General features: G+C 38.8%; 1 protein-coding gene across 1 annotated transcript in view; it reads right to left on the bottom strand.

The window, feature by feature from the left end:
* Nucleotides 1-27,655, bottom strand: part of LOC144594604 (dynein axonemal heavy chain 17-like) — a 119,060-nt gene that overhangs the window by 53,708 nt on the left and 37,697 nt on the right. Inside the window, exons 21-35 of the mRNA XM_078401359.1 lie at nucleotides 27,144-27,269; nucleotides 25,821-25,928; nucleotides 23,823-23,954; nucleotides 23,039-23,199; nucleotides 20,680-20,836; nucleotides 19,493-19,597; nucleotides 18,357-18,514; nucleotides 11,639-11,777; nucleotides 10,422-10,649; nucleotides 8,900-9,037; nucleotides 7,378-7,510; nucleotides 6,149-6,276; nucleotides 4,545-4,693; nucleotides 3,293-3,575; nucleotides 1,440-1,613 (exon numbers count right to left, since the gene is read on the bottom strand). Coding sequence (XP_078257485.1) covers nucleotides 1,440-1,613; nucleotides 3,293-3,575; nucleotides 4,545-4,693; nucleotides 6,149-6,276; nucleotides 7,378-7,510; nucleotides 8,900-9,037; nucleotides 10,422-10,649; nucleotides 11,639-11,777; nucleotides 18,357-18,514; nucleotides 19,493-19,597; nucleotides 20,680-20,836; nucleotides 23,039-23,199; nucleotides 23,823-23,954; nucleotides 25,821-25,928; nucleotides 27,144-27,269 — 2,319 coding nt within the window. The remainder of the gene's footprint in view (nucleotides 1-1,439; nucleotides 1,614-3,292; nucleotides 3,576-4,544; nucleotides 4,694-6,148; nucleotides 6,277-7,377; nucleotides 7,511-8,899; nucleotides 9,038-10,421; nucleotides 10,650-11,638; nucleotides 11,778-18,356; nucleotides 18,515-19,492; nucleotides 19,598-20,679; nucleotides 20,837-23,038; nucleotides 23,200-23,822; nucleotides 23,955-25,820; nucleotides 25,929-27,143; nucleotides 27,270-27,655) is intronic.

The raw sequence follows: 27,655 nt of genomic DNA, 5'->3' as shown, positions 1-27,655 counted from the left end.
ATATGTTTTTTAAATAGATATTAAAAAAGTCATGGATAAAACATTTATAAATATACGCTTGCAAAAATGCTCACGAGTCATCATGGACATGTGGGGAGGGTCAACTGAGTGGCAGAAATGCAATTATGCATAAAATATAACAGGACAGTCAAATGACCAGTTGAGTTGTGAGACAGCAACACAAGACTTAAAATGGAGCAGGCATTGTGACACCAGAAACGAGAAGCAGCAACAAAAATTTTGGTGGATGGCGTGGAGTTCCGCATTAAAAGCATTTTCAAAAGAGATTCATTAAAGTTTCATACAGAAAGTTAATTAGCAAGGTTAGAACAGGTGGAATTGAGAGTATTACATTTATGGAATTGAGAACTGGGATTGAGAATTGAGAAAATTGAGAATTAAGGCAGAAAGCAAAGCCTGGGAATAAATTGATTTTTCCCAGGTTGGCAGGCAATGACTACTACAGGGATTGGCCCCAGCTTTCACAATGTGGTTGAGGGGGCCCCAAATGTAATGTCTAATCTTCCTGATGATTTTAAACCAGGTGCAATTGAAAGCATGGAGGAAAATGTAAGGGGGCTTCAAGGAAACATGGACAATGTGCATAACTATGTGATAGCAGGCAGATGAGATACAATATGGAAAGTTTAAGCTTTAATGCTTTGGAACACATCAGAAAAATGGAGTATTTGTTAATTAGTGAGAGATTGGAATGTGGTAAAGTTCAAACAGACCTAGGTGTATTTGTAAAGGTTTCTGAAGATCAAAATATAGGTGCTGCAACTGATTAAAAGCTAAATGATGCAGTATTTGTCGTGGGTCTAGTTTCAGTGAGAGCAGGTTTACTATGTGATAAAAGATTAAGTGCTATATTCTCTGGAATTTAGGGAATGTTAGAAAATCTAAGTTCTTAAAGATCTGACCGGTTAGATGCAGGAAGATCCCTGACTGGGAGTGAAGGATCCAGGGCACAGTTTCAGAATACGTCCATTTTGGTCTGAGAGGAGAAACCTCACTGAAAGGATGGTAAGTCTGAATTTTCCGACTCTGGAAAGGAGGGTCAGTCACATTAATTAAAAACACGGATGGATTGATCTTTGAGCATTACGGGAATCGTGGGTAATGGAAAAAAGTGCTGGAAAATGGAAACAAGAGAGCAGAGCAATATTATGGGGCTAACATATTATGTAATTATTTAATTACATTGGTTTGGTTGGCAACAAAACGACATAGAATTCAAAAGGCCATATTCTGCTCAGTTGCATTATTTAATAAAAAACATATTGCTATCTTAAATTGACATTTATCAGCTATCATAATGACCTCTCAGTGTGACTCTACTGTGTCAGAGATGGTATTTCCGTGAAAAGCTAAAGCAGAATATGAAGGAAAGCGTTAAAAGAGTTTTAAATAAAAATATGTAATTTTTAATTAAGTACCTGAAGTGGGGAATCAGAATCCAATTCAAATAGAGGCACCTTTTCTAACCAAGATATAAACCTCTTTGTTTCTGAGTCAATGTAATAGTCAAAGACAGTCCCTTGGGATGGGAACTTGACAGCTTTAAATTCATTTACCCACCATCTGCTGAATTCAACACGATAATCCACAAGCTGAAATAGTGTATAATGAATAATATTACATAATTTAATATCTTTCAAAAAACACAATGTTTACTAGATCCATTCTTCCTTTATAAATTTTATTGACCAGAAAAGAAAATATATTATCGTTTAATTTAAAATCACATATGCAATTAATTGAAATAGTAATATTTCCATCATATCCCACTTCTATCTTGCACTTGTAATTTCATACCTCATTCCCTCCAGAACCAGCAATAATGTTCCCCTTGTCATCTCTTCTCATCCCACCAGCCTCCATATTAAACAGATCACCCTTCTGTTCCAGTATCCGGCAATTCCAAACTGACCACCGGGCACACTTTCATAATCCGAAAGACAACCCCTGCAGAATTTTCCAGTTCACTCTTCCATTTCCATCAATACCTTCTTCAATTCTTTGAAATACACCTCCCGCTACAATTGCAGATGTAATACTTCCGCTTTTAAGTTTTCCTTTCCACCATTCAGTGTCCCAAACATAGTTTCCAGCTGAAAACGTTAGTCATTTTCTACTTCTGTCTATTATTTTTGTTATTCATGGTATCTTTGACATTGGGAAGAATAAACACGTTGGATGGATTAGCATCCTATGTTGTAACCTTTCTATGATGTATTATTTACAATTTAAAAAATATTTTAGCTGTATTTAGTTTAAAGATACAGTGCAGAAACAGGCCCTTCGGCCCACTAAGTCTGCACCGACCAGCGATTCCCACTCACACTAACACTATTCTACACACATCAGGGACAATTTACATTTATACGAAGCCAATTAACCTACAAACCTGTATGTCTTTGGAGTGTGGGAGAAATCAAAGATCTCGGTGAAAACCCACCGGATCACAGGGAGAACGTATAAACTCCATAGAGACAGCAATCCAGGTCTCTGGCTCTGTAAGGCAGTAGCTCTACCACTACGCCACCGTGCCTGTATTATTAATGATTTAAATGTATTTCCACTATTTTTAAATGGCTCTGGTAATCATGTGCTGTCAGAAGATCATCAGGATGGTCTGCAGCCAAGGCCAAGGCCTCAGTTTGCATTGTCCATGGCCTTTTCACTGCTTGGGGACAGCCTGTGGCAGTGAGCTTCAATCACTTGCAGCCAAAGGGGTTCCTTGAAAGATGAACACAAGAGCCAGGTTAACAACGGTCCTGTCCCACAAGCCTGTTGTAATACTGGAGTGCAATAACTGCAAGATTTTAACCAGTGCTTTTATTGTAGACAAAACTGTGCTAGTAATAATAATAATAATAATATTTATTTTATATAGCGCTTTTCAGGATACTCAAAGACGCTTTACAGAGCAAGCAAGACATAAAAACAAACAAACAAACAAAAGATTTGTCCTGAGTATGCATATCAATTAAAAATAAGCTACATTTATCAGGATTATTTTGGCCATCAATTTACCCTCCCCCCCATTTCTGATTGATTTTGTAACCAATCAACCTCTGATTTAATAAACTAATACCAACAATTATAAGATTATAAAATCCATGTGTTAAAAAATGGAAAATTTAGTTGTCAACGTTTTTGAGGTGAGGTATCCTATGCCAGCACATGCCATTACAAAAAAAAAATAATGGAATAAGAGAATCAGTCTGGGCGACAATTAATGCACAACCTTTAATTGTAACCCAAGTAAAATACCCCCAAGTCTTACCTGATCTTGAAACATGGTGCCTCCAAAACCCCAAACACAAGCAAACACAAAATATAGCTCATAGAGTTCCTTGGAAGAGTCAGCAGGTGCATTGGCTGGAGTCAAAAGGCATTCCATCAAGTGAAGAACTGTCTGCACCATAGTGATCTCTGGCAGTGGGGTAATCTTTTTAAATCCTGTTCGCAACTTTTCAAGACAGGAAGGAAAGTATTTATCAAACAATATCAGAAGATTCGCCTTCTCCGACTGTACCTCACGACTTTCAATCCAGCTAGCTACCACACTGGAAAACAAAAGGGAAAAATTAGTCAAATATTTCTGAATCAAGTTAAAATATTGAGTTTGATCTTACCTAGCCTAGGTCTATGAATTTTAGTGCATATGGGCCTAGAGATAATTCACACATCTGCTTTGGATAAACTAGCCAGCCCTCTGTGGCCTTAATAACATGAGCAAATAATTGGTAGGATCATCCTGTCAACATTGGAAGTTGCAGCATTTAAGTCCTTGTCTCATTCTAGGCTTCTCAGCATTACTGCCAACATTTAGGTTTCAGGCATTATATGTTCTGTAATGTTTTCCCTCTGAACGAAATGTTGCTTATTGGTGGGAGGAAGATAACCCAGTTTTTGTCTGATGGCTAATTCGTACATTAGGACCAGCAATGCATAGTGATGCAAGAATCTTGGTGCTCTTCCAGCAGTTATATTGCTCATTTCAAAAGTACATTTGTGGTAGCTGCAAACAGAATGCAATTCTCTTTTCATGGCTTGACCGTTTTTTTAGTTATTTCTTAGATAGATCTCCTTCTTATCGAGTCCACATCACAAGTTTAGAAATTGTTGAGCCAGAGCTGAACACACTTCTCGGCATCTGCATGCAATGGCGACTTGCGCTTCATGTGCTTCTTGTGCGTGGTGATGGAAAGATTGGTGGAAACAGGGCTGTGACGTGAACGCTCTTTCCTCGACCCCTCTTAGACAGATGATGTTCCATCATTCACACTGTTGTGTAGGCACCAAGTTGAGCAGACCGCACCAACAGTATCACTAAGCATCACCAAGCTTTACCTGTGACAGGCACATACTGTGCATGCCCCACACTGTTGTGCATTTAAACCTGCATGGCAACACATTTCCTGGCCATACATTCCAATTGAATTTTAAATTTAAATTAAATTATTATTAACAAATTAAATTATTTATTGTCCTTGTTTCACTATTTAGGTTAGAAAAATAAAGAAATATCTTACGGGCTCCATCCTAGATCTGCAGGGTTGATGTAGAGTATTCCTGCTCGAGACACAGTAGCTGGTGTAGCTGTTCTAAGGTGACTTATTTCAAACAGCAACCGCATTGTGGGGTTCAGGGGAATTCGTTCATTGCTAGCAAGAGTTAATACCTTCATATATTACAAAAAAAGAGACCATTTTAATTTCCCTGAGAAACAGAGAAAAATACCTATTAATAATGTAATCATTTGTTTGCAACAAAAGTAACTCAATGTACAAAAAACGAAATTCTAAAATTGATGGACTAAACCGGTGCTTTAAGTTTACAACTAAATGGTAACTTTTATGTAACTGCCACACATAACAAAGGTAACTCAAATTTTCTCTGAAGCAATGGGGAAGGAAGAAATCCTTCTAAGTGAAAAAGTCAAGGCAAGCAAATAGAATATCGTCAAAAAGTTGGTAGGCACGGAAAATGGAGAGGAGGAGCAAGGAGATCCTGTTTGGTACTAAAGAGTGAAATTAGGTCGAAAATAACAATCTAATTAAATAAGCCAGTAAGGCAGTCATTAATGATAAAGCTGTAGGACATTTAGTTCTTATTCGAGTAAACAGTCTTGCTAGCTCTCTCCTCAGTCACCTTATATACATATCCTGTGACATACATTGTCAATTGCAAGTGCTAAACGTCCTCATTTATACATTACGCGTGAGTTGGCATCTTGACAATACATCTGAATGGCTATATACATGGCATATAGATGGAAGATGTCACCTCACTAATTAGATTTTCAAATGAAAACAGGTTATTGGGTCAGCATGTTAGGAAGAGAACGCAGATCATTAATCAGCATGTTAGGTACACCAGGAGTCCTAACAGCTGTTCAAGGGTGTAGAACAATGGATGATGTTTTACATGGGTAGTGGTAGAAAAGACATGAGAGCACCAGTGACAGGGGATTCAGTCAATGGGAAAAGGTATTATAGGGGCGTAAAAATATTTCTATAGCACACACAATTCTGGGACAGTATAGTTATTCTGTCTGAAGAAGGGTCTCAACCCAAAACATCACCCATTCCTTCTCTCCAGAGTTGCTGCCTGTCCCACTGAGTTACTCCAGCATTTTGTGTCTATCTTCAGTTTAAACCAGCATCCTCTTTTCCTTCCTACACAGGTGGAGTACAGGTGGTGGGGTCTGGGAGATTACAGAGAGGATGTACAAGTTGGAAACAAATGCACATCCCAATTTCACTACAATTTGCTTCAACATCAAAAAATTCAAGGAGGCAAGAACAGCAATACTTCTGAGGTTTTGCTGTGTTAGAAAAGATGAAGTAAACTACTATAAAAGGCAAGTACACATAGAATTCCCAAAGGAATGCCAGAAATGATACCAACTATTTTAGCAAACTGTTGAATGGGAGTCGTATAAAACTTAAATTAAAAACTAAAGGTAATTAAATTAGAGACCAATACAAAGGTTATATCAGGAACGGCAAAAAACCTCCAAAAGCATCTTGTCAACAAAAATACAATAAATGAGTTGGCAATACATCATTCAAAAATGCTTTTTTACTCAAACACATTTAGCCACTCCCAACTAATCATTGAAATGGTGACCGACCTTGTTGTCATCCATCACAGTATTAAGAGATTCAATCCACATTGGATCTATGTCACCATCTAGCACAATCCATTTTGGTCCATCATGTGTAACATTGGCCAGATCACGCATTATGGTTGAGAACAGTCCTGAAATGTATAAACAAAGCATACTGTGTACCTTAAATAGTTTAGTTGCTGGTTTCCCTCTACCAGCACAAACTTGAAAAGTGGTGTTTTTACTGACGATGCAACAGTACAGCACAAGAACAGGCCCTTCACCCCACAACGTCTGTGCCGAACATGATACCAAGATCAATTCTTATCTGCCTGCACATAATCCATATCCCTCTATTATCGCATATCCATTTACCTATCCAAAAGTCTCTTAAATGCCACTATCGTATCTGTCTCAACCACCACCTGCGCATTCCACGCACTCACCACCCTCTATGTAAAAAAACCTGCTCCACACATCTCCTTTAAACTTTGCCCCTCTAACCTTAAAGCGATGTCCTCTAGTATTTTGCCAAACCTGGAAAAAAGTTCTGACTATTTATAGTTTATAATTTTGTCAGGTCTCCCCACAACTTTTGGCATTCCAAAGAAAACAATCTAAGTCTGTCCAACTGCTCCTTGGAGCTAGTACCCCTAATCTTGGCAACATTCTGGTAAACCTCCTCTGCACCCTTTCCAAAGACTCCACACCCTTCCGATAAGAGGGGTGACCTGAACTGCATGCAGTACTCCAAAGGTGGCTTAATCAAAGTCCTATAAAGCTGCATTAGGCCTTCTTGACTTATACTCAATGCCCTGACCTATGAAAGCAAGCATAACATGTGTCTTTTTTTACCACTCTATCCACTTATGTTGGCACTTTCAGAGTTATGGACTTAGACCCCAAGATCCTTCTGTACATCAATGTCGTGAAGGGTCATGCCATTAATTGTATATTTTCCCCTTACATGTGAACTCCCAAAGTGCAACATCTCACACTTGCTCGAATTTCTGGCCATTTCTGTAGTTGATTTACATCCTGCTGTATACTTTTGCCAGCCTTCCTCACAGTCCGCGACCCTAGCAATCTTAGTGTCATCTGCAAACTTGCTAACCAACTCGTCTATGCTTATGTCCGTCTTTGGACAATAATTTTCTGCAAAGCTGTTACATCGGCAAAAAAAAGAATCAAGATTTATTCGGAAATAAACAGAATTATATTGTTTTCAAATTTCAGCAATTTGAACTGATTACCATCTTTCCATTCCCTTGTTGATGGGTTAATAATCCCAAACAATTCATCACAGGTTACAGCTTTAGGATCAAGATCAATCATGACAGCTTTCCGTTTCAGGTTCAAGTAAGTCGTTCTCAATGATCGCATTACCTTCAAAGTTAAACAAAAAACAGTCAGACTGAAAATTAGTTAGCAAAATTATTGACTAGTATTAGCATAGCATGAATATTACGTGTCACTTATCAATCCCTGCTTAAATGTTTCCTGGGTAGCATGCAGCCATAAATATTTTATTTTCTGAGCAGTGACACTGAAATGAACATTTACAATTTTGATTTGATAATACCAAAGTCATGCTTGAAAAAGCTGAAGATGGTTATACTGTCGTGAGAAATTTCTGTTGTTATGTCTTGGAGCTGAGATGGTTGATGTGCAATAAACATTACCATCTCTGTTTGTGCAAATTGTGTTCCAAACATACATAAACTTTAGTTTTACCAAGGCTCCCAACTGAAACACAGACTCTACCCACTATGTTTCCCAGTGTTGTTCAACATGAACTGGTTCATCTGTTGACGGATGATCAAAGATGGCAGTCAGCAGAGATGTTTTTGCCCATGCTTGACATAATCATGTCAGACCTCATAGGGTTTGGAGAAAATGTTAAGAACTCCCAGAACCGCTCCATCCTAGGTGTACAGCACTATGACAATCCTCTCATGGGTCTTTCCTGTTAATAGTTGTCCATGTTTTCCAAGAACTTATCATGAACCACTCTTTTATTTATTTACTTTTGCTGTGTCTAATGTGAGTGCAAAGCTGAAGCGTAAGAAATTAATTGTTCCAGTTCATATTTGGTGCATATGACAAATACACGCTTGAGTCAATAATGAGCACAATGATGAACGTAAAACGGCAGTTGCATGATTATTGTGCAAAATCCAAGTAGTGCAAATGAATATTAAAATACAAAACAGAATAACCAGTGAGGAAGAGTTATGAGAACATGGGTGCACCTCTGGGAATGGGTGAGAAAGAGACGGATAACAATGAGGAAGAAGCTATTCTCAAAGCCTGACGTCCGAGATTTCAAACTCCAGGAACCCCTCCCAGAATGCAGAAGGGAGAAAAGGGAATGGGCATCCTTGATGATCCTTCCACCTTGCTGATACAATGCATCATTGGCAGGGCCCAACGCACTCCTCAGGTTCCGGCAGCGAAAAGCAGAGCAAATGACGTTTCCTCAATTTGAGGCCTTGCTTTAGTTTGAAGAAGTATTCCAACCCAGAATGCTGCCTGTCTACTTCCTTCCACAGAAGCTGGCTGATCCATTAAATTTCTCCAGCAGCTTGTTTTTTGGGGGAATTTAAATTCATGTAACCAAATTAAACTCGTATACTTCAAGGAAGGCAATCTTTCATATAAGGAATCAATTGGATTTGTCAAATACTTCAGTTGTGGATCATGGTACATCAAGACAACATTAATGAATGAGAAAAACACTGTTCATTATCTGAACTATATCAAACTATTATTTACCTGTGATTTTCCACTTCCAGCATTGCCAACTATGAAAACTGAGTGACGTACTTGAAGTATTTCCTCCAGCTGAATTATTTTCAGGACAAAGTTATCTTCAGGTTGTAGATGAAGTTCTAGAACTGACTGCTTAACAATCTATACAAAGTAAGAAAATGTGTCCTGTTAAATAGCAAATTAATCAAACAGCTTAATATATGAATGATCTAAACATTACTCATCATGTAAAAACAGTAAAACATTGAATTATATTAAAAATACAGTTCCAGTAGATATTGAGGATCGGGGAGCATGCAATGTCTGCATTCAGAAAATGCAATGGCAGGAGACTACAGTCGTCATGGCTATCCCTCGAGGTCGAAGATGATGGTCTATGTTCCAATGTCAGAACGAAGACGCCTGTGCGTGTGTTTGTTTAACGTGTGCTTGAAGTTGCACTCCAAGAAGCACATGGTCCTTCACAAATCAATCAACTCATTCCAATGGCAAGGGAACCAAAGACGATTGGAGCTGATAGATCTGTTGCAGCCTTCATCCGCCTTCACAGCCGTTGAGTTCAAGATAACTTTGTCCGCCTGGTCCACCGTTGAGGTCTTGTACGTTGGATCGTTCTTAGTCTGGACCCCCATCCTCGACCTTACTGCCCTGGGTGGCCCTACCAGAAGCTAGTGCTTCCGACGGCATCGATTTCGAAATCACGGGGGCACGCAAGCCTCTTCACAACAAGGTGAACGATCTGAAGAGGTGAGACTACAGTAGAGACTGTGGCTTGGTGGAGATCATTTTGCATTTATAAACTTCTAAGGCCGTGTAACATGAAGAAAATAGCTGTCAGGCAGATAGAGGACACTCCTGCAGAGATAAACAAGAATCAAAGACTACAAAACAAAGTGGCTTACTGGTGGAATTAATGTGTAAATGTAAAATCCACATGTAACTACTGTATTGTGAATTTTATCATTACTAGAGGTTTCTGAGTCACTGAGGTATCTCTGAGCACTCTCTTGAAGTACTTATCTTGTATATACTGTACAATGCTTTAATAATCAGATTTATCGGTAAGATCACTATCACTGTATGAAATTTTCTCGATGTGCTGTCCGATCTGAGATGTAATTATTAAGGCGATTAAGCCCCACATGAAATCCAGATTCAGGATGCAGTTCATATGTCCCTTGAACAATTTAACAATCCCTCTACATTTCTGCATTTATATCATCGACAGCAAATGATATTTATAAAATTATTTGCAGCAGATGTATCCTGGACTTAAATTTGCCCAAATATTGATAGGAAACATATGTATGCAATATAAAACTATAAACATATAAGCAATGCTTCATATAGCATAGAGTAAGTATATTCTATGTATAAACATGATACTACATATGTATAACTGATTGTATTAGAAAAATGATTGCTGATGTATCATTTGAACATTTGTGTCTTTATATGCATACTATATATGATCAAGTCAGCATAATGTAAATTCTAAATCTAAGCACATGAACTTTAGTATTACCTGTTCAAAGTCTAAATCTCTCTTTCTTGGCACATCTAATGCTGGGAAAAGATCTCCTATTAATCCCATAAAGACAGGTAAATCATCTGTTACAATCTTAGGAATATTGAAATCTCTCAAGGCTCTCATAAGGACCTGGTCTTCAGGGCGAGTTGGATCTCCTCTTTTCAAAGAACCAGCTACAACCAATACAGACTTGATAGCTCGTAATCCCCAATCATAGTGGTCCTGTAAATGAAATAGCAATAGTACGTATATAGTGCCTTTTTTAAAATAAATGTCATGTTTTGATTTGGAAAGAATTTTTTATTATTTTTTGCTAACCATTATTTTAAAACTCTTAAATCTTTTTGGAACGTGGGAGTTGCTGACTAAGCCAGCTTTTGAAGCCTAGCCCTAATTACCTTGAGAAATCAGGGGTAAGCTGCCGACATGATAGTCCTTTTAGTGAAGGTACTCAGTACTTGGGTTGTATTTAGACCCAACGATGATGGACTGCCAATAGATTTCCAAGTCAATGTGTTCTGTTCACTCAAAGAGTGAATTATGAAGGCAATGGTGATCTCTCCAACCTGTTGCCATTGTTCTTCAGGGTGGTGCAGATCAGAGGTTTGGTACCATCAGTATCATTAAATACAGGAAGCGTACTTTGTAGGTGGCACACATTGTAGTGATAGAGCAAAGTTTTGTAGAGGAAATTAAAGCTTGTTTGGATGGTATGCCACTCAAGTGAGCTGCTTTGTCTTGGTTGGTAATGACCATCTTTGCCTGTTATTGGGGCTAACCTTATTCAGGCAAAGTTATTCCACCATGCTCCTGACTTTAGTCTTGTGGATAGAAAAAAGACGTTACGACATGAGCAACTGAGTAACTCAAAGATTACTTGGTCTTTAACCTATTCTTGTACCTATAGTTTTATGTAAGAGGTCAAGATGATGGTCAATGGTGACTTTCCGTTAATAGTGGAGGACGATTGTAGTAATACCAATGAATACCTAAGAAAAATGGATAGGCTGTCTCTTCTTGGAGAAAGTCTGGCCAGAAGAGCAGATTTTGGTCAGGGGCTAGGGATGGACGAAGGAGAAATCGTGGTTCCAGCACTGACTTTTTAAAATTGTACTCGGGTTTGTATGATTTGACTAGATAGCACACAAACAAAATGCTTCATTGTGTTTCAGTATACAAAACAATAATAAAATACAATGTTTTGGCATTACCTGTTTTGAAAGGAGCTCTTTACAGAGTGTGTAGAGTGTAATAAATTTTCTGGCAAGAAGTCTGGCATCAAGAAAACCTTCAGCAACCAACATGATTTCACAAATCAGTTCAAAGTCAGGTACAACCATAGCACAGGGTCTAAAAGAAGAAACAATTATAAACCACTAATTTGGAAACTTGAAGACTTGAAGGCCTATTAACCTTTGACAGGCGACAAATCGCTCCATTAAAATGGTGACCCAGAAATGCATTGTTGGTATCTTTCAGGCCTCTGGCTAGACAAAATACCAACTTGGACCTGAATGCAAAAGCAGAATTGCTACAATTTCCTATGTAAATTATGATACTAGTAAAATTGCACCATTGCTTTACAAAAATGCATTGCTGCCCTGATTAACTTGAATAATACAAAAAAATAAACTGGTATCATAACACTGTCTTTGTGACATTTAACTTTGCCTGTTTCTGCAGGGATAATGTAAGGGCTCAAATTCAGCGTAGCCATGTGGGTTTTATTGCAGGGGTGTTAAAAAGGTGTAAAAGCTCCAGCTCGATTATGTTGCCAGGACATCCTGTTTATGGCTAAGGGTATCCTTTGATATGGGCAACTGGCTTTAAGGCTTTGATGGTTAGCCATCCTTTGAAGTGTTAAGAAGAACAACTTGCCATATGGACTGCCCTCTGTTCCCAAGAAAGAAGAGGTCATGATGGACACAACGGACACGGAGGTCCCGAAAGAGACAAAGATTTATAGGACATTGTAAAACTTGCCATATAAGGTAGCAACAGGAAATGTACTGACACATGTATTTTGGGTATAAATATGTGTAATTGTTAGCATTCGGGGAGAGAGACTACACTAGCTTCCTAAGCGTTTCTAAACGCTTCGGTTTCTAGACTCTCTCCCACCTGGGTGAGTAGAATAAAGAGGTTAAACGAATTCGGTTGTCTGCCTGTTTTTTCTAATAGGCCACAGACTACAACATTTGGCGTAGTCGGCAGGATCTCTTTGGCACCGTCAACCACGAACGACTAAGCGGCATCAGTGGCTGAAACACGTCCGCAGGGGACAGAGTGCACTTCTCGACCGTTGTTCGAGACCCCGGACGTTGACGTTTTTCAGACACTGAAGTCCCTCGTTTGGGGTTGATTTCGTGTTCAACTGAGATTCACAGACGAACCGATAAGGAAAAGGATAAGGATAAGGTTCCGGATTTGGAAGGTAAGGGGCGGTCACTCTTGTCATTGTCTTGGTCTGGGTGCAATTAATATTTATTGGTAATATTTATTGGTAGTATTTATTGATAACATATTTTCGGATAATTGGCAATCAGACATATGGGACAGTCTTTGGATAAGAGTGATGGCGGTGCCCCGGTACAACACATGTGTTATTTATTTATTTGCTTCGTTAATGAAAAGATTGGGAAACGAGGCCTGGCCAGTAGGAGGTACATGGAATGTAGAGACTATCAAAGAGGGGGTGCAGAAGTGCCATCAGGAGTCGAGGGAGGGAAGTTGGAGGGAAAATGAAGGTGTATGATCTAAGACTTGACCGTGCTACCCGAGCTCGAGGTGAATTTTAAACCGGTACCAAAGGGATATATCCCGCACAACAACAAAAGTCAGAATCCGAACCACTGGAGTATATAGCGGCTTTATTAGGTAATCAGGAGTCCAGGGTGACGAGGAACCCTGGACGTGTCCGATCCCCACAGCCCCACAGGCAGATCCACCGGCTGCGGTGGTGCCAGTCCCGGTTCTACCCTCCCCGTCAGGATATTGGGGACTACCCCCCGATAATGAGACAGCATCAGGGAATATGGATAGGTCCCAGACAAAGGGTTAAGTTGCGCCACGAGTAAGAATCCGCACGATCGGCGCTAGAGATTGAGGATGCTGCCCACCCTCGCCTTTTTCAGTACACCTCATGCTGCCCAGCAGACTGAATTATTTGCCCTCACGCAGGCCTGCCACTTTTGCGTTGACCAATGTGCTAGTATTTACACCGACTCACGATATGCCTTTGGGGTTGCACATGATTTTGGTAACCTGTGGCAGCACAGGGGCTTTTTGACTGCAGCAGGCACTCCTATTAAAAATGTCCTGTTTTTCCGAAATCTACTAGCGAGTTTAACACTCCCGAAAAACCTTGGCTGTCATTAAATGTAATTCGCATACATCTGTCAAGGATCCCATTTCTTTCGGGAATGCATTGGCTGACACATTGGCATGCACAGAGGCCCTGACCCCTACCATTTTAGTTTCTTCAGGCAACTACCGCTATGCCCAGTGTTTCGGGATTCTGCCAGCTTCAGGGGGACGCCCCCGAGGCTGAGAGACACCAGTGGAGCCAGGATGGGTGTTCCCCTTGCGAATCTGACTTGCTTTGGGTTACTGCCTCTGGCAAAGTTTGTGTCCCTAACGCGCTTTTACCTGTTTTGTTGTATTATGTGCACTCTCTTACCTATGCTGGTAAGAGGGGAATGTTGGATGTAATAAATGCTATATGGTATCACCCCAAAATACATTGGGGTTTACAAATTGATTTTATTGAATTGCCACGTGTACATAGTTATAAGTATTGCTTAGTTATTGTTGATGTGTTTAGCTGATGGATTGCTTTTGCTATTGATGTTGCTATTTAGCTATTGTTACTCCTGCTATTAGGGGAAGTGCACTCAAGAATTATATGGTATTGTGGTCAATCTGTATTTACTCCATGACATTTATGTAAAGACGATCAGATGATGTGCAGAGGAGATAAAGGCACAATACCCTGGAAGGCAGAAGGAATAGGACCCTGCTCAGGATAGTTTAATGGTTTAATAAGACCAGAGCTAAACAATTGAGAGACCAAGCCTATTGGGTTGTACCCTGTGGACATGCTTTGTGCCAGCTTAATTTCCAATGCCTGACAGATGAATTTAGTTTTCCATGTAAGAAGCAGCAGCCGTATCAGGGTCGATGTAGACGAACTCGAGGATTACATCAGTCGTCCCTACGAGAGGAGATGAGGGGAAGAATAGACTGGGAAAAATTGGAGGTTACATGGGAATTTTGTTTTTGTCTTTCAGTCCAGGTATTTTTAAATTCATGTTACAAGTTGACAAAGCTTTTAATCAGGCGTAGCAACGTCATGGTGAACTATTTTATGGATAACACCTTTCCTTACTCCTATTCCGTGCACGCTTTACTATTGACTTATTTACTGCCTAGTATTGAGAGCGATAACCATTTGCTCGGAGGGTGAGCTGGTGCTTTAGAACACCAGGTCTGCCCGGTTCTTTTTGAATCACTCACAGAGCCCTGGCTCCAATAATTGGTGTACGGATTATGATAACCGACCAGATGACTGTGGATTTCAATGTTTTAATGGGTGGTCCTTGAGACCCTATCTTAATCAAACACAGGAGAATTGGCCCCGGATACAAGTTAATTCTCCTCATGACTCTCCAGAAACACCAATAAATACAACTTGTTTCTGTAGAATGGGATCTAGACCAAATGAAGTTGGTCTGTCTGTGGGATTCAGCACATGCACCCATATCAGTACTGCAGTTCCCCCAAGACCTCTTAATGGGACTTACTTAAAATGTGGGAGCTGAGCATATGTCTGGTTACCAGGACTTTCGCCACGGTATGATCAGGGATCTTATGAGACCTGGACAGGGTGCTGTTATCTAGCTTTTGTGATCCCACCTTTACAAATCATAAATCATCCTCTGCAGCATCCAGAGTGGAGCTCTAATCGAGCTGTATTGGAGTTTGAGGGGTTTTGGTGGCTAATATTCCACAGATGGGGACCGCTCGGGCGGGAACTGAAATTTGAAACTTAGCTAGTGCCCTGGAACAATTAGCAAATTGTACCGCTGATGGACTGTACGAGACTCAGGAACAAATAGGCCAGTTAACAACTGAAATGGTGGCCCTGCGTCTTGTCGCTCTCCAGAATCGTATGGCTCTAGATTTCCTGCTAGCCAAGAGAGGGGGTACCTGTGCTATGATAGGGCAAGAATGTTGTACATTTGTACCAGATGTATCCTCTAATATCACCAATATCGTGGGGCATGTGAAGGAGGTTATAGAAAGAGCATTTAGCGTTTGAGCCCTCTGAGGGGGTGCTGTGAACTGTTTATGTATGTGCTGTTATGTTTGTGTGCCATTGTATGTTTGTTCTTAGTACCTGAACTGATGTACAGCGCTTTGGTCAATGTGGGTTGTTTTTAGATGTGTTATACAAATAAAATTGACTTGACTTGACTAAGAAAATAGGGGCAGATTTAGCCCAAGATCGAATTAATGCTTCAGGATGGGATTGGTTTGGCTTAGGATATGTGTGGGGGCCGATTCTCCATTATGGCAGTATCATTGCGTTAATTGTTGTGATTCTGTTAATCTGTTATTGTTTCGGTCCATGTATATGCCAAATATTTGTCAATCAACCACTTTAAAAGACTGTGATTATAGTATAATCAAAGAGGGGATGTAAGGGCTCAAATTCAGCGTAGCCATGTGGGTTTTATTGCAGGGGTGTTAAAAAGGTGTAAAAGCTCCAGCTCGATTATGTTGCCAGGACATCCTGTTTATGGCTAAGGGTATCCTTTGATATGGGCAACTGGCTTTAAGGCTTTGATGGTTAGCCATCCTTTGAAGTGTTAAGAAGAACAACTTGCCATATGGACTGCCCTCTGTTCCCAAGAAAGAAGAGGTCATGATGGACACAACGGACACGGAGGTCCCGAAAGAGACAAAGATTTATAGGACATTGTAAAACTTGCCATATAAGGTAGCAACAGGAAATGTACTGACACATGTATTTTGGGTATAAATATGTGTAATTGTTAGCATTCGGGGAGAGAGACTACACTAGCTTCCTAAGCGTTTCTAAACGCTTCGGTTTCTAGACTCTCTCCCACCTGGGTGAGTAGAATAAAGAGGTTAAACGAATTCGGTTGTCTGCCTGTTTTTTCTAATAGGCCACAGACTACAACATAAGTCCTCACAATGAAAAAGATACTTGGCAGACAGCTAAAAAGCTAAAAAATAAAACAACTCATGATAAGGAAAGCTGTCCCAGAAGCATATGGCAAAGCAAGACTGTATGTGGATTAACTGACGTCAACGTTTTCCCACATTTGAAAAGTGCATTGACAACTCTAATAAGGCATATGATGGCTTAATGAGGCATGGCTATCATTGCAAGAGAAATTATAAACATACATTTTAGGAATAGGAGTAAGCCACTCGACCTTGCCCTGCCAATGAATAAGATCAGTATTGAATTGCTTATACCATTAACTTTGCATTCTCAGTTATCTGCAAAAACCTTTCAGGTTCACGTGTCCTGTATAAAATATTTAATTTAAATGAGAATGCAACAAGAGGATTTCTGTTTTATGGCATTATTTTCCCAGTCAGGTACTTCCCTCCCCTGAAGAAATATGAAGTCAAACCATTATTGCAAAGTTCAAAAGAGTTATGCCCACATTAATGCCAAAGTTGGACTAGCTCTTGAAACGTAGAATGTCGGGGAATGCTCAGAAAATTAGTGCTCTGCTTGAAAGTTTTAACTCCTTCTAGGATTGTACAGTAGTTTAGACAAATTAACAATTGGTCATTACATCATTTAATTAAGATTACTGGGTATGAGGTGATCCATCCTTCAGATATACAGGGGTGAAGGTTCATTCAGTTCTTAAAAGGCCTGGCACAGCCAAACAGTTTGTCATTCAGCAATCTAAACTGTGAAAAAATATTGACCAGGAAGTGTTTTCTTCTATCCTGGACATCAGTTTTGGCTTAAATATACCACCAACATATAAACCGCTCTACGAAAATCTGGGATTATCTACCTCAGCCTGTGAAGGTAGATATGTGAACTGAGATCAAAATCAGAAGAAATGGATAAGGATGATGATCTAATCACAGACTAACAGGAATAAAAGTGAAAGCACAATTTTGATGCAAGACACATACCTGAAACTTGCTCAACCCACAGATATTGCCTGAACTGCCCAATATTTCCACCATTCTCTATTTATTTTAAATTTCCAATATCTGCAGTTTTATTCCCTTTCAAGCGAATTATTTTAAAGAAATGTTTAAATGCTCAACTTAAAGATTTCTTATTGTGACTGTTTCAAAGGAATTAAATATTTCTGTTCTTGTGGAGTGAAATAAGTTACAGTTGCATCATTACTACGTTTTATTATTACTACTACATCAACACTACTTTTAACTAATACCTCAACCTTTCTGGGTCAGTTATGACTAAGACGGTAGCACTCTTATATCTTGAGTCCGATAGTTGTGGATGCAAGTCCCACTCAAGAACCTTTTACAGTACAATCTAGGCTGATTTTCTACCTTCACAGGCTGAGGTACTGTAGAAATTCCCAGACTTTATCATGATTGGTGAAATACATACTTCTGAATTTATTCTTTTGTTACTGTTAATTTTGGATATTGTAAATCAATTAATGAGCGAATGAGACTATAATATATACTATGTGACGACTTAAGAAGAAAACAAAGTGTGTGAAATATTTTGCGTATAACGGGAAACATTATGAAGCAAAGAATCCCAATTTTACATTATTGCAAATTATATTGGAGCTATGAGTTTTAAATGAAGTACACAAGCAGTGATTTTGCTGCATGTTTTTAAATAGGCATTCTAGACATAAAATAAAGTTGAAAAAATCAGTATACTACCTGAATAATGCTTTCAGATTTTCTGGCAGCTCTGTACGCCCTGCATAACCTGGATTCATGGTAATGAAAATTCCAACTGAAGGAACGAGAACAATATTTTCTCCCAAAAAATTAAATCTTGTTTTTTTGTCACGTATTGCGTCTTGAATACATTTTACCTGCAACATTTATGATAGCGTTTAATCATTGCCAAGAACTTTCTAAAATGACATCTATTTTCAAATGCCAACCATTTAAAACTTTTGAGAGCTCTTCAGGAATGCTCTTCTTTCCACAAATCAACATGGCTTTCGAACTTTTTTTTGTGCAGTCGAGCAGAAATCAACTATGCTAGATTATCACTGAATTTGAAAATTGGTTTATTTTCACGAGAGACAGCTCACAATCCTGAACGAAACAGATCATTTTAATTGGTCTATTCAAGATGAGCATTGCACCATTTCCCAATCCAAAGAGAGTGCTGGATGTCAACTCCACAGCCTTCCCAGGATATTGGAGGTCAAGGGTTCCACTTATAAAGCAAGACAAAACATTCTAGAAACTCTCTGTAGATAAAACTGATCTAAGGTGGCACTTTTAAAATTCCCCAGTGAAATTCATGTGGCCTGAGTAAAGCAAACATCGGGCTTGCATCTTTGAAATTTTCCAGTTGCATATGCAATTAAGCAAACAACTGCTGTCAAAAAACTAGATTCGTTTTCTGCTTATTGTGCAGAATGGAAGAGCAGAAATTCTCCTGACTTCACTGCACTCCTGATTGGCTGCAATGAATCCTCATCCTTTTCAAAAACATTATGATGTTAAGATCTTTCTAAAATAAGTAAACAGTCTTTGAAGGCACCACAGATGTTGATGCCCGACCTATATAATGCTACTTATGCCTCATTTATAATTAGCCTCAGGTTTCGCAAGTGGGACAAATTCTCCTTAAGCAGTGCTCATTTCATGATGGCCCACAGGTTCAAGAAATATTTATTCCTTTGAATTTAACTGACCAAATCTAGGTAGGTTTTAGTCCGTGATATTTTAACATGACTGAAAATATTTCTACTGAAACAATGAGATTGAACAAATGGAGAAACATTACAATTTAGTGCTATCTTTCGTTATGTCACAATTGAAGATCTTTGCATTACCTGCACTGCAATTACAGATAGAACTTCCACAGAGATCCTGTTGAATTCATCAAAACAGCCCCAGGCTCCACTCTGTGCCAGACCCTTGTAGATATTCCCGCAAGACTATTTGGTTAAAAAAAATCAGCCTTTATAAATGTTAGCCAACTTCATGGAAAAATATAGCAAGAGCTAGAGAACAATTGCAAACTATGAATATCTAAAGTGGAATTAGATCATATTTCAACTCTGCATAAAAATTCAATTCATTAAGTTCCCATTTAAAATGAAATCAGGTGTCTAAATTAATCATTATTTTCAATTTTTCCCTGTCTTTTGTTCTTGTAAAAGATAAAACTAATTGTCAGCCACAAGCATGTCAGTCACATTGGTGATCTAAGAAAATGAGAATATCTTGATTTTAGTATTTAGTACAAACTGCTTTGAGAAGCTGGTAAATATTTATTTCACAGTACACTTCTCACTGCTGAATTAAAATTAATACTAAACAAGCAACCTGTCATGTTTATCAGAGTGAAGATAATTCAAGAAAATGGCCCACTAGTGCCACCTCAAAGGCAATTACAGAGGGGTTAAAATTGCTGGCCTTGCCAGTGCCAGCCAGATCCCAAAAAGAAAATAAACTTAAAAATATGCAGCGGCAGGACAATTAATGGAGTTTATTAAAGAAAGAAATGCACAATTAATAAATTCAAACTGAGGGGGTAAATTAGGACAAAATGGTGGGGCATAATGGTTTCAAGGTGAGTTTATTGTCACATAATGTAATAGATATAATAAAAAGGAACTGCAGTTGCTGGTTTATACCAAAGATAAACACAAAATGTTAGAGTAACTCAGTGGGTCAGGCAGCATCTCGAGAAAATGGATAGGTGACACTTAAGGTCGGGAAGAAGGTCTGAAGAAGGTTCCCGACCCAAAATGTCACTTATCCATGGTTGTGGGATCATCTGGTTCATTGATGTATTTTATGAAAGGAAATCTGTCACCCTTACCAAGCTACAAGGAATAATCTACACTTGGAAATACAAGTAGTCGGCATAATTTTGTTGGGGGGTGGGGGAAGAGCATAGGGTTACAGTAAAGGTAAGAGAAGTTCAGAAGGGATCTGAGGAAGATTCACTGTGAGGGTACTTGGAATCTTGAATGCACTGCCTGAGTGTGTGATGGAGGCATCTCTTCCTTACCTTGTAATCCATTTGTTCTGAGCAGTTAAAAACATAGACCATGATTCCTAAAGCTCTCCCCAAATCTTTTGTTGTCTCTGTTTTTCCTGTTCCTGCTGGGCCTGCTGGTGCACCACCCATAATCAGATGCAGTGACTGTGTTAATGTAATATAGCACCTGAATAAAAACAATACAAAGCATTATTTTCTAAAAACAATGAAATAAACTCTTGGTTTCCAAACCCAACCCAAAAATTTAAGGATTTTGTAATAATACAAAACTGACTGATAGTCTGAGGTCAACGTATTATTGATATGATGAAATATTCTTGATTAATGAATCAAATCTGTTCAGATTAAATTACTTTTTATTGAGCAAAAGATGTACAATGAAGAATTACCTGCACTGAATCTGCTCCACTAGTGAAGTGGTAACTTTGTGAAGTTATCAAGGCCCTTTCAATGGATTACATAACAGTTTAAAATTTCTCACACACTATTGGTTTGGAGGGATATAGGTCAGTCACTGGCAGGTAGGGCTAGCTCGGTTAGGCAACTTGCTCGCTATGTTTCCATGTTGTATAACTCTATAACTTTATAAATGTTGTGAGATGTTTTGGTAAATACATAAAATGCTAGCCATTCAAAATTTATCAAGGAATATGGTCAGTTTCATGCCAACTTGTCCACCAATAAATAAATGATAAGAGATCAAAATACTTTGTATTCACATTCATAAATATTGCTGCTGAAATAACATGACAACTGTTGCATGTATACATCGCATAGCAGCTTTACCATATTGTTGCATGTATACATCACATAGCAGCTTTACCATATTGTTGCATGTATACATCACAACAACCTTGACTATAAATCCTCTCACCATGCCTCCGGTAAACACGCCATTCAATTTTTCCCAACATCTTTGTCTCCATTGTACTTATTTCAGTGATGAGACCTTCCATTCTGGTGCCTCTTAAATGTCCATCTTCCTTCCTGAAACGTGGCTTTTCCTCTGCCACAATACTTCATTGTATTTTGTCTATTTCCTGCATGTATACACTCACCTGCTCTTCACTGGACAGAACAAAGATTTCCCTCGGTACTCCTCTTCCATCCCCCAACCTTCCCATTGCACACATTAAGTTTTGCAATTTCCACCAGCTGCAACACAATCCCATCACCAATTGCATCTTCTCTCCTCCATTTCACAGGGACTTCTCACGTCATGACTCCCTGATCCACTCTTTCATCCTCACCCACCATTACCATTGCATTGGGTCGTACATGAGGTATTCGACTAATAAATTGTGTAAGTGCGGTTTCTGCTACCGGCTCTACTTATATTAATACATATTTAATATTATATTACAGTGCAGGCTATACATATAGTATAGACCCATGAAGGTGGCGACACAAGTGGACAGGGTGGTGAAGGTAGCATTTGTCACATTTGCCTTCCTTGGTCAGGGCTTTGAATTGCAAGAGTTGGATGTCATGTTACAGCCATCCAAGGTGATGATACGGTTGTATTTGGAGTACAGTTCTGGTCACCCTTCTATGCAATGGGTGCAAAAAGTGGTCTGGAACTCTGGGTTTGAGTTATAATGAGAGGTGGATAGGCTGGATTTTTTTTCCTGGAACATAGGAAATTGAGGGGTGACTTTACATGGTTTGGAAGAATATGGGTCAGGTACAGGGGCCCGTTTCTATGTTGTATCGTTGTCTTGACTCTATGACCATTTTGTATGAATTGCAAATGAAATAAGCTCCAGCTTGGAGTTTTATTCATAAGGAAAATTACATCTCAGCATGGAAGCATTTTCCTGTATCTTCTGTAAGGTGACATGAGGCAATCTTTTACCTCTTCATTTGAATCAATCGATCGGACTTCAAATACAACTAAGTTGTGTCTTTCAGCAAACTTGATTACTTGTCCTAGATTACCCTGACTCCTCCAATGTTTCAATTCTTTAACAGTAATCTGTGTTTCAGCCTATTACCCCCAAGTAACATCACTATCTTTGTCACTGGGCATCACACAGATTTGAACTGGGCCGCTCCTGCAGCACCGTTTTAATGTCCCCCTTTCAGAACCGCACAACTTTGTTTCACCTTTACACCAATCTTTTATGGCTGTATAACCATAACTTTCTCTGGTGATAACCAAATAAGATGAATTGTAGTTTCTCTTTCGGTGACCAGGAAGTCCTGGAACATTTCTTAAGTACCAACTGGTATGCAATCCTCTGCCTGGTTTGCCTGACCCACCATTTTTGGTGGACTCCAAAATGATGTGCCTGTTACAGCTACTATTTATTTTCCTGTATTAAGTTATTTGTATATTTTGGAAGCAAACAAGAGAAAGTTTTCATACCTATCTGTAAGTGGAGTAATGACCAATCGAGGAGTGTTGCCTAAATACTCGTAGCAATATCCGAATTGAGCATCACAAATATTAGCAAAGCAGTGGTTCTTCTCATCATCCCAGCGATGTCTCAGCTGAGATTGCCAAGCAAATACTTGGATATTGTCCACCTGCAAAACAATCCCACATCTCACAAAAAAATAGTTTTATTGTTCTGTTCTCAATATGTTTCGCCTGATTGATGATTAATTTTAGATTTGATATCACTCCCATTTGATGAAATTGACTTTGATTATTTGTAAGTAACCATTTAAATTACTCAAATGCAACTTTTGCTAGCTCTGTTTAAAGCAGCTGTAAATCTCATTTTTATCCATCTCCCATACCTTTCTCCCATTATCCTGATCCCTTCCCCATGCTTTACATTTCACTCCTCTCCTTATCTTACAGCCATTTGTCTTCTTTTCACCTCTGACCTTTGACAACTACCAATCAACCCCCCCTCCCCCTGTATCCACCTATCACTTGCCAGACATTGCCCCCTTCCTATCTCTTTTCCATCTTTCCATGTTTTCCAGAGATGCTGCCTGACCCGCTGTATTACTCCAGCACTTGGAGCCAGACTCTGTTTTTTGCTGAAGATTGCATCATCTGCAGTCTCTTGTGACTCTAGAATCACCTCCATTATTTGACTTTTGAAATCACCATAATCACTGCAAACTGGAATTATGTCATTTTTCCATGAACAAGTAATGAATGCAAAAATGATGGAAAGAAACCCAGTATTACCCACCTTTGTTACAATCATTTTGTTTACAACATCTCGAGCATGCACCTCTACAGTGCAAATTGTCATGATCTTTTGCCTGTCTCCTGTTGACAAGCTGCCAACCAGTAATGTGATAAGTGCATTCAGTTGACCAACCTGGCTTGTACATAAAGATAAAATTAGGATCACTAATGAGCCAAATTAATAATCAAATACATTAGCAAAATTGGCTCAAAGTGTAATAAAAATAGAAAATACAGGAAATACAGCAGCTCAGGCATCATCTGTACAAAAAGTACAGTTAATGTTTCAAGTCAAAGACTCTTCATCAGAACCATCTGAAGATTTCAATTTTTATCTGCAGATGATGCTTGACCTTCCGAGTGTTTCCAACATCTTGTTTTTATTACAGGTTTCTAGCATCTGCAATTATTTTAATTTTCAAACATTAATAGACTTTTCCAAAGATGCTTGCAATTTTTCAAGTTCCATTCACAAAAATGATGAAATTATGGATTTTTAAAAATATTAAAATTGCTGAAGAAGTAAAATGAAACGTGAATCTCGAACACAAGTTTACAATCAGTTTACTGATAAGCCTAACATAAAAAAAAGAATCAATAACTTACACCTAAAATATTAATAAACATTTAAATGAACTTGCATGATACTGGAAAACGGTGTAGCTTTACAGATCATCGACAGGTTAATGATGACAACTAAATATTCAGAGCACAAATGAGCACAGTTGCATTATTAAAGAGATTGTCTTTCAGATAAAATATTACAACTGATTTTTATAACATCTCCTTCTTCCTGCAAGTACTTTGCAAGCAATAGATTGATTTTGAAGTTTAGTTACCACAGTTGACCGAGCAATATTAGCAGTAACTTTCCACATCCTTATCCTGGAGTGGAAGAAGCAAAATTCTGCTTTTACAAAGCCCAGACTTTCAGAATTATTACAATGCTGACTTGGTTGATGACATGAAATTCCATGTAAAGTTCTCTGAACCATTGAACTGCATGTTGGGAATGGAACAGATAGATACCACAGCAGCTGAGCTTGCCATCAATTTGGCAATTACTCAGAAAAAGAAAACAAGAGAGAAGGTGCTGTAGTCACCACACTATCATCATGGAAAGATGAACAACGCTGTAAGAACAGTCAAATTGTTTGCGCAAAAAAAAGATGTGTGCACAGATGCATGCTTTTGGCATATAGAAATACAGCAAGAAATAAAACAAGGAAGGGTGCAAGCAATGTTGCTTATATGATAATCTAACAATTCTAAACATGAAGCTTTTTCAGGTCAGAGAATGTTCCCAAGGTGGAGGTGCAGGTTTGTTAGATGTTTACGGTTTTCTTATAACATCCTACCACAAAATGTGACAAGGAGTTTGAAATGACACCTAAAAATATATAATTCTATGATGTGGGTGATATAGTTCCATTGTTTTCTTACGGTTGTTAATGTTATAATAGGGTTTGTTATCTCTGATTTTATCAATGGCCTTCAGCAAAAAGAACTAACAGAAACTGTGTTTTACAATATTGTCCCTGAAGAAGTAGCTTGCACTAGTTTAAGTAAAAGAAAAGTTTGACTGATTTGTTCACCATAGTCTAACTTGACTCTCAGATCATCACTTGATTTGCCAAAAAATGTCAGAATTTCATTAATAACTAGACCAAGTGAACCCGTTGGGCTCAAACCTCTCCTGCATTGGTGCAGCACCCTCTCCTCCCCCCCACTCCATCCCCCTCAACCCCCCTTATCCTCCCTCCTCCCCCCCCCCCCTCCACCTCCCTCCTTCCCCAGGAGATAGATTTAAACTTTAAAATGTGAATAACGTTAAAAATATAACACCGATTTCAATGAAACTTCTTCCATTAGCACCAAGGTGGGCCTAAAATTGTCACGCTATCGTGTACCGTTTTGGCTGTAGTTCAGGAACAAACAAACAAACAAGAGTTTTAGCGCATAGATACTAATATAAGTAAAATATATTTCATTAACAAACCTGTTTTTTCAGATAGTCTTTCATGGCATTTTCATAACCTTCTTCCAATTTTGCAAATGTACTGCTAACTTCACCATTCCAAATAATTTGTGTACCAGTCAGAGCAACCTGAAACAAGAATTGTAACAATATGAACATTGGATAACATAGAACACTACAGCATAGCAACAGGACTTTTGGCCCACAATATCTGTGCTGAACATGATGCCAAGACCAACTCTTACTTGCCTGCACATAAACCCTATCCCTCCATTCCCTGCATATCCATGTGCCTATCCAAAAATCTCCAAAATGCCACTATTATATCTGTCTCCACTACCACCTCTGGCAGCATAGTCCAGTTACTCATCACTCTCTGTGTAAAAAAATTGCCCCACACATCTCCTTTAAGTTTTGGCCCTCTCGCTTTCAAGCTATGCCTCTACGATTTGATATTTGCATCTTGGGAAATACATTCTGACTGTTTACCCTATCTATGCCTCTCATAATTTTATATACTTCTAACCGGTCTTCCCACAACCTCTGGCGTTCGAGAGAAAACAATCCAAGTCTGTCCATCCTTTCCTTATTGCTAATACCCTCGAATAATGCGTCATTCTGGTAAACCTCCCTTGCACCCTTTCTAAATCCTCCACGCCCTACCTGTAATGAGGCAACCAGAACTGCATGCGATACTCGAAATGCAGCTTAACCAAAATCCTATAAAGCTGCATCATGACTTGCTGACTCTCATAGTCTTCTACAAGTATTTATATCAGTGATAATCTGTTAATTAAGTCCTGAAGGAAATAGCAAGGAGCAATGTTATGCCCTGCTATTAAGCAAGTATGCAACATTTGAGGCATATAGATAGAGCAGGTGTACTTCCCAACTTCAAATGGTACTTAATGCAATTTCAAGTGTACATTTTCTGGCTAGATGAGGGTTTCATTATAAACAAGTATGAGCCTGTACAGTATGTACATGGCGCACTTAGATCTCTAATCGGAATTTTAAAACTAAATTAAAGGAAGAATCGCCCATTGCCAGATCCATTAAGTAAGAGTTTATGGCATTGGTTCCAGAAGGCAGGCTGCCATATGTAAAGTAGTCATGGCATTTGGATTATTAATACTTTTGAGCTCTTAATTCCCATCTGTTCCTTTTAGTGTTCATCCACCCAAGTCATGAATCTTTTCCTTGCAGTTACAATGGTACTGATTCAACTGATAATAACAAGATTGGCAGTCAGAAAGACTCCAGGAACCACAATGTGGATAGTCCTCCTATGGTCCTTTTAACCCTCATAATTACCTCATTTTAGACACTTGTTCCTAAAATTACCTGTGCAGGGTATTCAAATATCCATTGCTCTCTGGGCTTTTCTTCATAAGCCATTATAGCTTCAGCAATTTCTTGGCGTAATGTGGCACGCATTCTGTCCAACAGCCGATTTAACCAAACTTCAACCTGTCCACAAAACATACAGAAAACATACACTGAGAGCAAATTGAATTAGGGACAAATGTAATTAACTAAATAAATTATATTCCTTTACCAGAGCCTTTCATAACTAGCTTCTCACAGGGAATTAGGTTAATTTAAACTGTGGTTACTACTGAAATGCAAAGAAATTCAGCAGAAAATTTGTTGAAAATTGCACATATTAGAACTTTAAAAAGAAACAGAAAATGCTAGTAATACTCAGTAGCTCATGCAATATCAGCAGAAAGTGAAGAAAATATAATGCTTCAGGTCAATGGCCTTTCACTTGAGGTAGGAAATGTTAAAAAAAAACAACATTTTAAGTTGCAGTGATGGGAAAATGGTGAGATAACAAATGGATTGTCTATGAT

This window comes from Rhinoraja longicauda, chromosome 6 (genome assembly GCF_053455715.1).
Source record: "Rhinoraja longicauda isolate Sanriku21f chromosome 6, sRhiLon1.1, whole genome shotgun sequence".
Classification (NCBI taxonomy): Eukaryota; Metazoa; Chordata; class Chondrichthyes; order Rajiformes; family Arhynchobatidae; genus Rhinoraja; species Rhinoraja longicauda.
Note: the sequence above shows the minus strand (reverse complement) of the source record. Positions and strands in the feature narration are given on the sequence as shown.